Raw genomic sequence first — 13,916 nt, 5'->3', positions numbered from 1 at the left:
AAAATTCCACACATGTCAAGTTTTTGAAATTGAATTGAACAGTGATAATGAGACTGCGCTCTCAGAAGTTGTAAACGCAATATTTGGATTTGCGCAATAAAAATGAAGAATTTTGGTTTTCGAGCATTAGATAATATCATGGCATTGAAAAAAAAATCAGAATATCAGGGCATGTCCTGATAAATCAGGATTTCTGATCACCATATTTGAAAGTTAATTTTTCAGCCACCCTGAAATGAAAATAATTGAGAAACTAGTAAACTGAGACAGAAAGCTTCGATAATTTAGTGTCGAATAAGGTCATTTGTATGCCAGGAATAAATACAAAGCTTCCACCGAATTGCGTAGGCTCTCTTTGGTTATTGTGTTCCTTTTAGTCTGGCAGAGGGATCCCAAGTCGACATAAATATTAGTAGTTAGTGCGCATCGTTCGGGTCGTGCGAACTTATCCTGGTCGCGAATTTGTCGCCCGCTTTGCCAGTCACAAACAAAAGTTCTTCAAAATCTCAAAAAAAATGTGAAGGTACGATCGATTCAACATTATAAGAGTGGAGAGTGAACATTTTTACATAATTTTAATTATACTGTTTCATAATATTCGAGAATGTTTTGATTTTAATAGTGAATTTCGGAAAATAATGTGCGCAATTTATTTTTTTAAAGTGAAATGGAATGGGATCCACGTTTTGTGGTGAGTGAACTTTGCTTGCTGCTTGTCTTGCTACTTTCAAAAGAGACGGTTGTCGACAGAAATACGTTTGCTTCGATGTGCGGTTCAAATTCGTTTACTCGCCGTTTAACCCTTCGATTAGAGAGCGGGGTCACCAAGGGAACGTAAATTGCATTTCCGGGTTTGCTGAGAATTCAATTGGACTTGGGAAATTAGTTTTTTCTCTTTCACTGTCTGGGTCTGTTATGACTTTTGATGTCTCTTTCATTTTGATTAGGAAGAACGGTTAGAGTAGTTGACCTTTATTTGCTTTTCAACAGGAGAATATTTCTTAAGTTTCTAGATACTTTTAGGGATCACAGTCTGTACCCTTTTTTTACCTAATCCCATTTTTTCCTCTTAAATTTCAAAAATCTTTGACAACAACTCAAGACATTAGTAAACAAGACGCTATGAAAGAGATTCTGTTTTTTTTTTTTACAAAGAAGTTCAACTTTTCAACGAGTTGTTTCATTTGCAATAGAAAATATAAATTTGCAACAAAAAATGTTTTAGTTGTTATTTCAAAAAAGGAAAATTTTCAATTTAAATCAAAAACAAATTATTTCAGTCCCAGAAGAGGAATTTTCAAGAAAATAGTTAAATCCTCAAATAAAACAGATTAATTTTCAACTAAACCGTTTCCGTTTCAACTGCAAAAGATAAATTTGTCGTTAAAAATGTCAACTTGCAACCAAAAATGGAATAGTTGAATTTTTAGTTATAAAATTTTAATATTTTAATAAAGAAATTATTTTATTTTAAATAACAAACAAAAAGATGAATTTTTAACAAAATATAGAAATTTTGAAGCAGATAGTTGAATCGCCAACCAAACATATTAATTTTGAACTAAACAACTTGAATATCAGCTTGCAATAAAAAATGGAACAGTTAAAAAATTAATTAAAAAAAAAAAATTATCAACAAAATTGTTAAATTTTCAAGCAGAGAGATGAAGTTTCAATCAAAATGATGGATATTGAACTGGATTAGATAAATTTTCGTTGAAAAAAATTAATTTGCAACTATAAAAAGAAAATTTTCAACTAGAGATGGATTCTCAACTAAAATGTTGAATATTTTATACAAAAAAAAATTAATTCTAAAAAAAAATGCAATACTTGATATTTCAACCCAAAAAGCTTGAATCTTATAACAAATTGTTAAATTTGCCACCTAAATAAAACACAAATTTTCTACAGAATAACATTTAAATTGTTTAGCCCAAAATGCGATTCTTCAATTATAAAGTTCATTTTCAAACAAACATTTGAATTTGTTACAAAGAAAAAAAACGAAATTGTAACAATACATTTAAAATTTTAAAAAATCTTTTAAACAAGTAAGCTTTTCAGCCACGAAAGAAATTTCAACCTAAAAACTGAATTTACAAGCCAAAAAGATCATTTTTCTACTGAGTTTTTCAACTATAAAATTAATTTTTAACTGAATATAAAAATTTGTACCGAAATGTTTGACTTTTGTATCGAACTTTTAAGTTTTCAAAGCAAAAAGACGAATTTTTCGACAAAACATTTTAATTTTTTACCCGAAAATGATTTATGAGAATAAGTAATCAAAATTTATCGACCTAAAATTGAACTACTAAACCGCTGTGATCCATGTAATTTGAAGATTATCTGCTTATAATTAAATAAAAGAGGGTTTTTTAATTATTAAAAATTAAAAATAATTAACATAAATTGAATTCTATTTTATTGGATGTTCTTAAATGTATATAATGATTTCGATGGAATCCTACTGAACTGCGGTAAACTTGAATAAATTCGGTTGAATTTCATTGACTTTCCTTAATTTATTTTGTATTTGGTTGATTTAAATAATTGAGATTGATTTTTTTCTGATTTTTAGAATAATTGATTTTAATTGAGATTAAAAAATTTAATTGAGATTTAGCTAAATTCAGCGGGATCACATTTAGATTTTTTGTTTGTTAAACCTTAATTGATATACGAGAAGATTTTCAAAAAAACTTTAGTAATTGCAAATAATATCAGAGAGAAACTCTAATAATATACTTTCTTTTGTGTAACTTCCCTTAACATATTCACTTTGCCCGGGCTTTCCCTACATTCAGGAGATTTTATTTTATATTCAACTGAATTCTGTTCAACTCTGCCAAATTCCCTTGCATTTCATTGAGTTTCATTTAGTGGTATTGTTTTTAATTTAGTTGGATTCACTTGAATTAAGTAAAATTTGAGGAAAAAATCAGGTAGTCTAACAGACGGATGATTTTAAAATCCTAGTAATTTCCCAGTTTTCTTTAGGTCAATTTTTCGTTTCCCCAGATCCTCAATCAGATTTTTAATTTAACTATTTGGATGGAAAATTCAACCGTTTTCTTAAGAATTCCTCTGTTTAGTTAAATTCAAAAGTTTATAATTCAGAATTAAATTTTTTCTTTGAAATATCAAGTATTATATTTTTTGTTTAGAATTATTCCTTTTTATTGAGAATTTAACTACTTGGTTCAAAGTAGAGCTACTATTTAAAAATTTTGTTTGTTTATTGTAAATCAGTTTTTCCAACAGAAAATTTAACTATTTAATGTTTTTAATGTATCGTTTTGAGTTCAAAATTCAACGATTTGGCTTGAAAATTCAAATTATTTCTGGAAAATTTATAGTTTTGAAATGAATATTCTATTATTTCCATGTAGAATTGAAATATTTGTTTAAAATTTTGTTTCTCTCTTAATTTAAAAATCTTTCCTGGTTAAAAATTAAACTTGTTTGTTAAAAATTCTTCTTGTAAATTTAATTATTTATCTCTTTTGGTAGAAATTTGATCTTATTTGTTTGAAAATGCAAATTTTTAGTAAAAAATTAATATTTTATGTCCGAAGTTTCAACTATTTTTTTGAAAATTCACTTTTTTAGATTGAATTCAACTGATTTTTGTTTAAAATTACTATATTTTTTAGTTGAAATAAAAACTGTTACATTTTTCTTCGAAAATTTTTATTAAAAATTCAACTTCTTGGTTGAATGTTGAACTTCACTGTTAAAAATGTATTATTTTGTTGTTGTTTAAGATGCATCATTTTAGTTGAAAATTCAACTGTTTTGTTGGATTTTTTTCAAATTCAACTATTGGTTAAAAATAAAATAAATCTTATTGGAAATTTAACTATTTTCTTAAAAATTTAACTGTCTTTTTAATATCGTCTTTTTGGATAGAAAACGTCCTTTTGTATTGAATATTCAACTGTTTTAGAACATTCGTACTTTTGGCTCAAAAATGGAACTATTTGATTTTGAATGCAACTATGTGTTCAGAAATTCAATAATTATTTTAAAAACTCATCTTTATTTTTGTAAAATTTAGCTGCATTGTTGAAAATTTGTCTTTTTTTTTATTGAAAAATAATGCTTTCTGGGCAAAAAGTTCTTGGTTCGAAATTCATCGTTTAGGACTTATAATTTAAGTTTTAAAACAAAATTCGACTTTGTAGCTGGACAAACAAATTCTTTCGTACAAAAGTTCATCTATTTTGGTAGAAAATGATTTTTTTTTGAAAAGGTTTTAAATATTTCGACTTTAAATCTTAACCATTTCATATTGAATTCAATATGGTAGCTAAACATAAATTTTATTTAAAAGAATTTATTTTCATATTTTCGCGAAAAATCACCCTATTCCCTCTGCTTTGAGAGCATTTTGGGTTCTGAAGTATGGAATTTTGAAAATGAAGATTTTCGACCACCCTGGTAAAATCTGTCCAATTGAATTACCAGATGAATAATTGCATAAAATCCCGTCGCATACAAAAGAGTCATCTCTCGACTCGTCTGACACGGAAGATGCGATCCGGCGCCCGGCGACGGTGGGTCGGTGGTGTCCACGACGCCGACGCCAGTCGTCTCCACTCCACCCCCGCGTTGGCGGGTTGGCCGGCGAACAGCAACACTCGATCAATACACCGCTTCCGAATCGACGGTGGCATCAGGAGTGTTGCTGCGCGAAAGGCTTCTTTGATTCTGATTCTGATTCTCTCAATAGTGAATTCGTGTTTTAATATTCGGGACGTCCTTAGTGCTCCGATAAGCGACTCGGAAATGATATCAGTGATTATTTTTCAATTTTGCAGAACGTCACTTTTCGGACAACCTCGAGGGAGCTCTTCGATGACCAGAACGATCATCCTCAGCTATCACTAGAACCCACCCTCGAACTAGGAATGGCTAAGGTAAGAGAGAGGAAAATTTAATCTTTAAATCGAAAAAATTTCATTTTCCAGTCATTTTATCCTCAATTTTCTCGACTCGATCCTCAAGGGCTTTGGTTTTGCCCTGGTTCTATCAAGGTAAAATAATTACCACCGAATCGCGTGGTCGCACGAGGTTCGAGGACGTATTACTACGTGTCCGATGGTATTTATACGAGTCGAGTATGTGCGATAAATGGAAATTAGATACGGGGAGAGACATTTTTTTCATTTATCTGGATCCTGGAGAACATCGACTCTATTTAGATTTTAGAGATGGAGAATTTATTGGACGAGGTGTTAGGAATTTTGATTGGCAATTAATGGATAGGGAATATTAGGTTTCCCGAAAGAAATTTATGTTTTTCAATTTTGAAAAATGCTACGCCCTTCAATTTGTTCTTTTGGTGAAAATATACTGTCATAAATTTGTTTTATTTTTAGAAAATTCTTTGGACGTTCCGCTAGGCCTTTTTAGGTTTTTCAATTTTTAAAAATACCAATTTTAGGCCACAAAATTGGTTCCTTCCCATAAAAGTATTTTTTAGTAATTGAGGAATATGCCCTAAATTTTAAAAAATAAAAAATTTTTGGTGATATTATCGGGCCTAGAATACGGAAATTTGTAATTGCTGGAAATAAGGCTTGATATAAAATGATAGGTAAAATACACTTTAAAATACTACAGGAATCTTTAAACTGTCAAAAATATACAGTTTTGGTGTATTTTGAAATTCGATTTTTTCACCCGGTATAAATATTTTTATGGACGAAAACATTTTTCAGACTTAAATTTGTATTTAGAAAAATTGAATACAAAGAAAATTCATTTTGAAACAAACAAAAAGTAGTTCAATTTTGAAGAAAAAAAACTATTTTGGAGATTTTACAATCAGAAAGTAGCATATTTCTAATTTTAAAATTGTTGATTTTGTTAGGAATAATCGCTTTCTTCTGAAAATAATACCACAGTTATTTATTCATTTTTTAACTAATAACTTTCATTTGTTGAATCTAAACAAATTGAATTAGAAACCAATGTTAAAAATGTCTCTGAAATTGATGTGAATATCTAACCCTAAATTAAGTTCAAATTGGAAAATTTGATTATTTATTTAAATTTAAATTCAAATCTTATTTAAACTTTCTTTCATCGAGACTAATATATATATTTTTGTATGTATAGTTCTTTTTCTTATCTCACGAGACATTTGCACAAATTACCCGATTTGTTTGCAAGAAAGGTCGCCTAACGACGACATGAAGTCATTCATATATATTTAAATTCTTTTCTAGAATATATATGTAGTACTTCTGCTCGTTGACATGCGCGAAACGCAATAGGAAAACGACCTGAATTGAGCGCAGAAGTAATTCTCGGGACTTTTACGTGAATGAAATTTCTAGTCAGAGTTTGAATTAGAATAACTTCTTTAATAATCGATAAGTTAGTAATTTTGAGGATGTCACTGGAAATATTGTTAATCGCCCAGTGTCGCGAAAAACTGTTATTTAAATAATGTTATAGATGAGATTTTATACAGCCTTATTTTCGAATTTTTATCAGATTGCTAATTTAATCCAGAAAATTCTGGAAAACCTGAAATTGTCAGCCAATATTTTTTAAAGTCCGAACATTTTTTCGAGAGCGTGTTTAATTTTTTATTTCAATATAAAGTTGAATAACAGTAATTGTTCATCAGTAAAAGTAGCTTCCTATTACTATATTTAACTATATTATTGAAAATTATTTTTTTGTTTCTTTTGGTTTAAAACTTCATTTTTTAACAGAAAATTTAATTATTCTGCTTGATAATTCCATCATTTTAGTAACAAACTTATCTGTTTGGATAAAAATATAAGCATTTAATTTTTTGTTTAAAATTTATTTTATTTATTTGAAAATTCATCTTCTTGGTTGAAAATTTATTTATCCTATTTGAAGATTCATCATTTCATTTGAAAATTAATCTTTTTGGTTTAAAATTCATATACTTAAGTTGGAGATATATCATTTTAGTTGAAAAATGATATTTTTTTTTGTTTCAAAATGTAACTTTTTTTTTTAATCAGTTTTTTTTTTAAATTGAAAACTAGTTTTTTTTACTAAAAGTTTAACCTTTCCAATTGGATATTCCATTATTTTACTTAGAAATTCATCTCTTTGGTTAAACATTAATTTTTTAAATGAAAATTAACTATTGAATTTGCGCTTGAAAACGTATCTTTTTTTGTCATAAAATTATATAATTTGTTAAAAATTTGTCGTTTTTGGTAGAACTTAATTTTTGTTGTTGAAAATTGAAGTATTCCAGTGAAATATTTGTCATTTTAAATTAAATTCATCTTTTTGGTTGAAAATATTACTACTTCATTAAAAATTAAATTCTTCTATCAAAAATGAATCTTTTTGTTTAAAAATCCATCTATTCCAGTTAAAGATTCATCATTCTAGTAGAAAATTCACCACATTGTTTAATGATCTAACTATTTTTTAAATTAGTTTTTTGTTTAAATTGAAAACTATTCTAATATGGAATATTCCCTCATTTTAGTTGGAAATTCATCTGTTTGGTTAAACATTAATTTTATAACTGCAAATATAACTATAGAATTTTGGTTAAGAATTTATCCTTTTTAGTTGAAAATTCATGTATTTTTTGGGAATTTTTTGCTTTTTCGGAAGAAATTAATATTTTTTCGACTAAAAATTTATATTTTTGTTTAAAATTCAACCACTCCAGTTGAAAATTATTTTTGTTCAAAGTTCATGAGCTTGGTTGAAAATTAGTTTATCAACTGAAAAACTAACTATGGAATAGTTCAAATAAATTACTTAAAATAAAAACTACTCTGTTGAAAGTTAAACTATTTTGTTAAAAAAGTCATCCTTTTCTTTGGTTTAGAATTAATATATTCCAGTTGAAGATTCATCCCTTCAGTTTAAAATTCATCATCTTGGTTGAAAATTGTTTTTTTACTTTAAAATACAACTATTTGTTTGAAAGTTCATCTTTTTGGTAAAAAATAATACTAAACTTGGCTCGAAGTCAAACATTTTAAACAAAAATTCATCTTTTTGTTAGAACTCATCTTTTCCATAAGAAGAATAAGAAGATCTAATACAAATTTGTTTGAATTATTATTATTTAAATTCATGTACTTTAGAGACGATTTTCAGAATTAATTAATTATGTTTTTAGTATTATTTAATTATTTAATTAACACACACACACACACATATCGAGCCGATTATTTGAAAAATGTAAAATATTTGAACGGATCGGTACTATGACAAATTATACCTGGAAAAAAATGAGGTACCGGAAAGAAATCAGGAATTCGTGAGGGAACTTTTTCTAGGATTTGAGTAGACACCCTGTGAAGATTTTTAGAAAGTTTCCCAGCTACCTGTATAGTTTAATCTTTTTTTTTTAGTGTATCATCGTATGTGCAGAGAATTATAATATTATGTAGATATGGGATTTTCTATGCTAATTGGAATGGGGATTTTTAAAGTTGTGTTACCTCTGATTTTCTCTTTGCGGGAGCGGCCTCTGTAATCTCTCGAACACTGGGGCACACCTGTTCGAAGCCCGCAGATATGAGTAGAGTCGAATGTACATACGAGTATTTACGAATTTAAAGGCGTAGAAGGATGCAGTGAATATTTTTTAATTCGATAAAACATTTTAAACTATATTTTATATTTATTACATCATTGAGTTTTCATTTTAAGCTACTCAATATAATATTCTCTCCAATTTTAATTTATCATTTATTTTATTTCGTAGGATTTTTTATATTACACGGGACTTTATATGCTTTCATTGAATTCAATAGGATTTAAAAAATGTCACATGATTTTAAGTGATTTCTACGACTTCTCGCAAAAAGCGCATAGTCTTTCAAAAGTTCAACAAAAGTTCAAAGGATTTGAAAAGATTTCAAGAAATTTTAGTACAGTATTTGACACGATTTAAAGTTTTTATAGTATTTCAAGGTTTTAAAAAAATATAAAAAGCAATTTCTTGGGATTTCAAAAAACCTGAGTAATTTCAAGAGATTTTAAAGAATTTTATAAAATTTACAGGTGTTACGGCATTTGATAGGTTAAAATTTAAGAAAATAAATTCAAAATATATATTTAAATTTAAATTCTTCAACTAACCCTATTATTTCTTCCAGTTTCAAGAAAATCGCTTATTTAAATAAAAAAATCTCCTGTGCATCTACGCGACTATTTATGTAGATTATTAAAAATAAATCGCAAACAATCTTTGTCCCTAAATATCCCTATGAACATTGTTTCACAAGTAAAAGAACAAATTATCGCTAAATATCACTACATATACAACCTTAAACTAAATAAAACAAAACGCAATCTTCTTTTGTCCATAAATGCCAACAAAGTGCATTGGTTTATAAATATTAAAGAGCAAATATCAAATAAATTTTCATTATTAAACATCACTGGCAAACAACATCCGACACGGGAATTTTTTTATTTAATTTGTTCATAAAATGAAGAGAAAATATCGAATGGTAATATAATGCGAAGAGAATTTAGAGCGTGTATAAAATTAATGAATACAATCGAATGACAAATTTTTATTACTAAGCATCACTAGAAAAAACAACTTACTTTTCTCAAATATCAGAAAATATTATAACTTCAATGAAAAATTGAGATTTAAACTTCTGGGGAATTACAGCCATAAATTGAAAGTGCAATTTTTTTGATTTGTTTTTAAATCAGAAGGTTCTCAAAGCACCCACGGCTTTAACGATTACATTCTCATTACGAAACTCGCACTTCGCGCTTGATAATTTGTGTCCAATTGAATATAACTTCAGCAAAATAATTTGTAAATCTTGTTCAAATCTGATAAAAACAACGATTTAAACTTACGGATCTCTTAAAAACAAAAATTGCATACACAGTGTTAATCTAACGCCAATTTCAGGGTACCAAATACCTGCAACAAAAATTAGTTTTGGAAGTGTGAATGGTACCACTTCACAAGGTATCGTTTCCCTCGGACTTGGAATACGAAACGTCACCTACTGTCAATTATTTTTACAGTTTTGTGGCAAAACAATGGACGAGTTTCGTACCCCAACAACGAGAGAGATGGAACACCATCTTGAAATTACCTGCAACAAAATTAACCCCAGAGTTTTAGTGTGTATGTTTGTTTGAAAATTATCCATTTTTTGGAACTTTTGTCTAATTAAGAAATTTCATAAGAATAGTTTCGAAATACAAATATTTTATATCTAGCAGAAATTTGGATGGATATATCTTAACTCACTGAAAAAATTTTTTTCCCTTTTTTGAAAATTTTCAAAGTGTTAAAAAGAATATAACTTTTTAAAATTTAATCGAATTAAAAATTGTCATTAGGATAATTTGCAAGTCGTTTTGCCGTATGCCAGAAGATTTGACAAAAATTTTTAAGACTCATAAAAAATTTTTATTCAAATTTTGAAAAAGCTATAACTTTTTTAATTTTTGTGTGATCGAAAAATTTAACTAAAATAGTTGCGAAATATATTTGATACCTATTGACGAATTTAAATGAAATTTCCTAATATATCGAAAAAATATTTTTACATTCACATTCATGGAGTGCAATCTAATCGTCAAAATTTTCGATCTCTGGTTTTTAACGGATCTTTATGTTTCGGCACTCACAGAATCCGAAAATTATACAATTTTTTCGGTGTCTGTCTGTATGTCTGTATGTCTGTATGTATGGTTACCTGAATGTTGTAACCACGCTACTTTTGAACGATTTGTCCAATGAAGTCAGCTTTTGATACACTTATTAAGGTTCCCAAAAAGAAGGTTAAGTTCGTTAATCAGATATTTCCAAACAAAATAAAAAAATTTAGAGCATTTTCAAAATTAAAATTTTTTTTCAAATTTAGAAATTGTTGTCAAAGTTTCTTATAGATGGGTAGAAGACTTCTAATTTTCATCGAAAAGTAAAACATAATTTGGTTAATTTGCAAGTCTTCTACCCATCTATAATAAACTTTGGCATACAAATTTTTAATTTGTAAATAAAAAATTTTTTAATTTTGAAAATGCTCTAATTTTTTAAATTTTGGTTGAAAATATCTGCTTAACGAACTTAACCTTCATTTTGGGAACCTTAAGAAGTGTGTCAAAGGCTGACTCGATTGGATAAATCCTTCAAAAGTTAGCGTGGCTACAACATTCAACTCTCATGAATGAGAATGTAAAGAGCTTGCAATCTACATCAAATAGTAATGAATGTTGCTGAAACTATCATGAAATTCGCAATTGAAAGGACTGACATTGAAAATTATTATTTTTTTCGTCGACAAATGCCCAAATAATGCCTCCTTTAATAACAAATTTTTTTTAAATCATAAAATTTATAAAATAATTATGAATATTGCTGAAATTATTATGAAGTTGAACATTTGAAGAATATATTTTTTTCTCTGAAGAAAAGACTTAAGAGAAGTTTATATCTATCAGAGTTATTGCAGATACACTTCGGGAACATAAATATTCAGTTTGAGACTGAAGCTAATTGTTATAAACAATTTATATAAAGAAATTACATATAGTACTCAAACGCATAAAAAAATTTTTTCTTGATTAAAAATTCCTACATCTCTCGTGATAGTAGCATTTGGAATGGAAAATAACCATTAGCAGGGGTGGTTCCAGAAAAATATTTCGGGCGGGGTTTAAAAAAAAATATATATATATACTGAAAGAAATAGTTTGAGGCTAATGGCAATCCTTTAGGTGGACGGAACAACTAAATCACGACTTGCTAGAGTGCTACGATGCGAGTGTGGCTCCTGAACGGGGTTACATGGCGCGGCTGCATGCTCTGTGGTGCGAGAAACACTCGGAGCTATCGCACTTTTCGCAGCAACGTCTGCGAAACCATGCCGAACTACTCCGAAAACGTGGCTATGTAAGCGGAACGACTACTTTACCACAGTTAGAACAAGTCGGCAACAGAGAAAGAGAGGCGACGCTAAGACCAACCGCGGGCAGGCATCCAATAGAGGAAGAGCGATGCTTTATGACCCAAAGAAACATCAACACCAAGGTTTCTCTCAAGCCTAAATATCTGGCTAAAATGGATGATGAGCTTCGTGGACTTTTTTCCGAAGAATCCGACCTCTGGGCTATCAATAATTGTGTGTATAATTTAACGAGAGCTTTGGCCCATGCGAACCGTAAAACAAAATCAACGGTTGATCATAAGACCAAAAGACGAATGCATGAACTTGCCATAAAGATAGGCTGGGCAAGACAGTACGCGTCCCGCATTCAGTGTGTGATTGACTACATCACAACTGGCTGGAATTTTTCCGCCAAGGTTCGAAAGTTCGCGCGCGAACTCCGGACCCGTTATCACACACTTAACAAGTCAAAGCTGCTGACCATCAGGCAGCATATTGTTGAGAGAATACGGATACTATCTGACGCTAAGAGAAGTCTAGAGCGGAGGGAGCGGTGGGTCAGAGAAAATCAACATTTCTCTCTGACCCATCTCGACTCTTCCAAGACCCTCCAGTTACTGTCGACCACCCGCCCATACCAGAGGAGGTCGAAGTATTTTGGAGAAAAGTCTACGAAGTGCAGCATAGACTGGACGAAGAGTCAGAAAATATAAATAGCTTCAAGGAGCTGTGCGATGCCCTCATAACACCTGATCAAGAATGCCCATCCATCATTACCGAGGAGGTGAAAAAAGTATTAAGAGGGATGAAAAACTATTCCGCTCCGGGACCAGATTGCATCAAAACCTTTTGGTGGAAGAAGTTTCCTTTACCCATCAGCATTTGGCCCGTATTTTCACCTCATATTTAAAGTCGGAAGAGCCGATTCCGGAGTGGTTGGTGGAAGGGCGCATAATACTCCTGTCGAAAGAATGTAACTTAGCTGATCCGAAGAATTACAGGCCAATCACTTGTCTGAACACACTGTATAAGATATTCACAACTATCCTAAATGATAGGATTGTTCGGGCAATTGAACCTGTGTGGCAAGAAATGTATGAACAACGAGGCTCAAAAAAAGGCGTAGCGGGATGTCGGGAGAACCTGCTCATCGATAGATGTGTCTGCAAAGATGCAGCATTCTACCAGCGTGACCTATCGATGGCCTGGATTGATTATCGGAAAGCTTTCGATTCGACCTCCCATAGACTTATCATCTGTCTTTTGGAAAGCTTAAAGGTTCATCCGCAAATCGTTAGGTGCATGGAGAGATTGATGCCGCTTTGGAAAACCAGATTTACTATCTTATCTGGAAAAAATCAATTTTCGAGAATGGGAAGTGCCGCATATACTGGAACTCTATATTTTCGACAATTGTTTCTGTTGCACACTCGAGGCCAGACATGGTTCTTCTTGACTTCGAGAAGCGAACCATGTTCGTTATCGAATTTTCGGGACCAGCTAACAAAAACATCATAGCCAAGGAAAATGAAAAGAAAGAGAGGTATAGACATCTTATAAGGGAGTTGCAACGATTGTACCCGGAATATTCTGTTAAACTAATCGTCCTTATCATCGGCGCTCTTGGAGGTGCCAAGCTTTTACTCGTTAATAGCCTGAAAAGTATCCCTGTGTGTCAAGAATATGCTAAAACACTTGCGGGAAAAATGCAGAAGGCGGTAGTCCTTGGATCGCTCCGTGTTCTCAGGGTGCACGAAACTTTTGTCGGATCGTCGTATTGATTGCGTTACAGACTGTAACCACCTTCTCACGATCGTGAGACGTGGTTGTGGCTGAAATTTTACCGCGATTTCCCTGAGAGCGGGTACAATTTTTCATATTAGCACCCGCTCCTAGTGAAATTCTGCGGTTGTCCTTATGACAAATTTTTAATATATATATGTGTGTGTGTGTGTATATATATATCCTACGCATAGCTTAGCGACGTCGGACTTTAATACGAATGGCCAAAAG

The 13,916-nt window shown here is 30.5% G+C and overlaps 1 protein-coding gene across 3 annotated transcripts in view; it reads left to right on the top strand.

The window, feature by feature from the left end:
• Positions 1-388: 388 nt before the first annotated feature.
• LOC117177922 overlaps positions 389-13,916 on the top strand; it is a 173,431-nt gene continuing 159,903 nt past the window's right edge. The window contains exons 1-3 of one of the 3 annotated variants that reach the window (XM_033369033.1): positions 416-523; positions 664-691; positions 4,827-4,925. In XM_033369033.1, the coding sequence (XP_033224924.1) occupies positions 668-691; positions 4,827-4,925 (123 nt within the window). In that variant the 5' untranslated portion in view covers positions 416-523; positions 664-667. Of the gene's footprint in view, positions 692-4,826; positions 4,926-13,916 lie in introns of all 3 variants that reach the window. The other 2 variants (XM_033369034.1, XM_033369032.1) reach the window with 2 other exon arrangements.

Source organism: Belonocnema kinseyi, chromosome 8 (genome assembly GCF_010883055.1).
Source record: "Belonocnema kinseyi isolate 2016_QV_RU_SX_M_011 chromosome 8, B_treatae_v1, whole genome shotgun sequence".
NCBI lineage: Eukaryota > Metazoa > Arthropoda > Insecta > Hymenoptera > Cynipidae > Belonocnema > Belonocnema kinseyi.
This window is presented reverse-complemented; position numbering and strand designations above follow the sequence as displayed.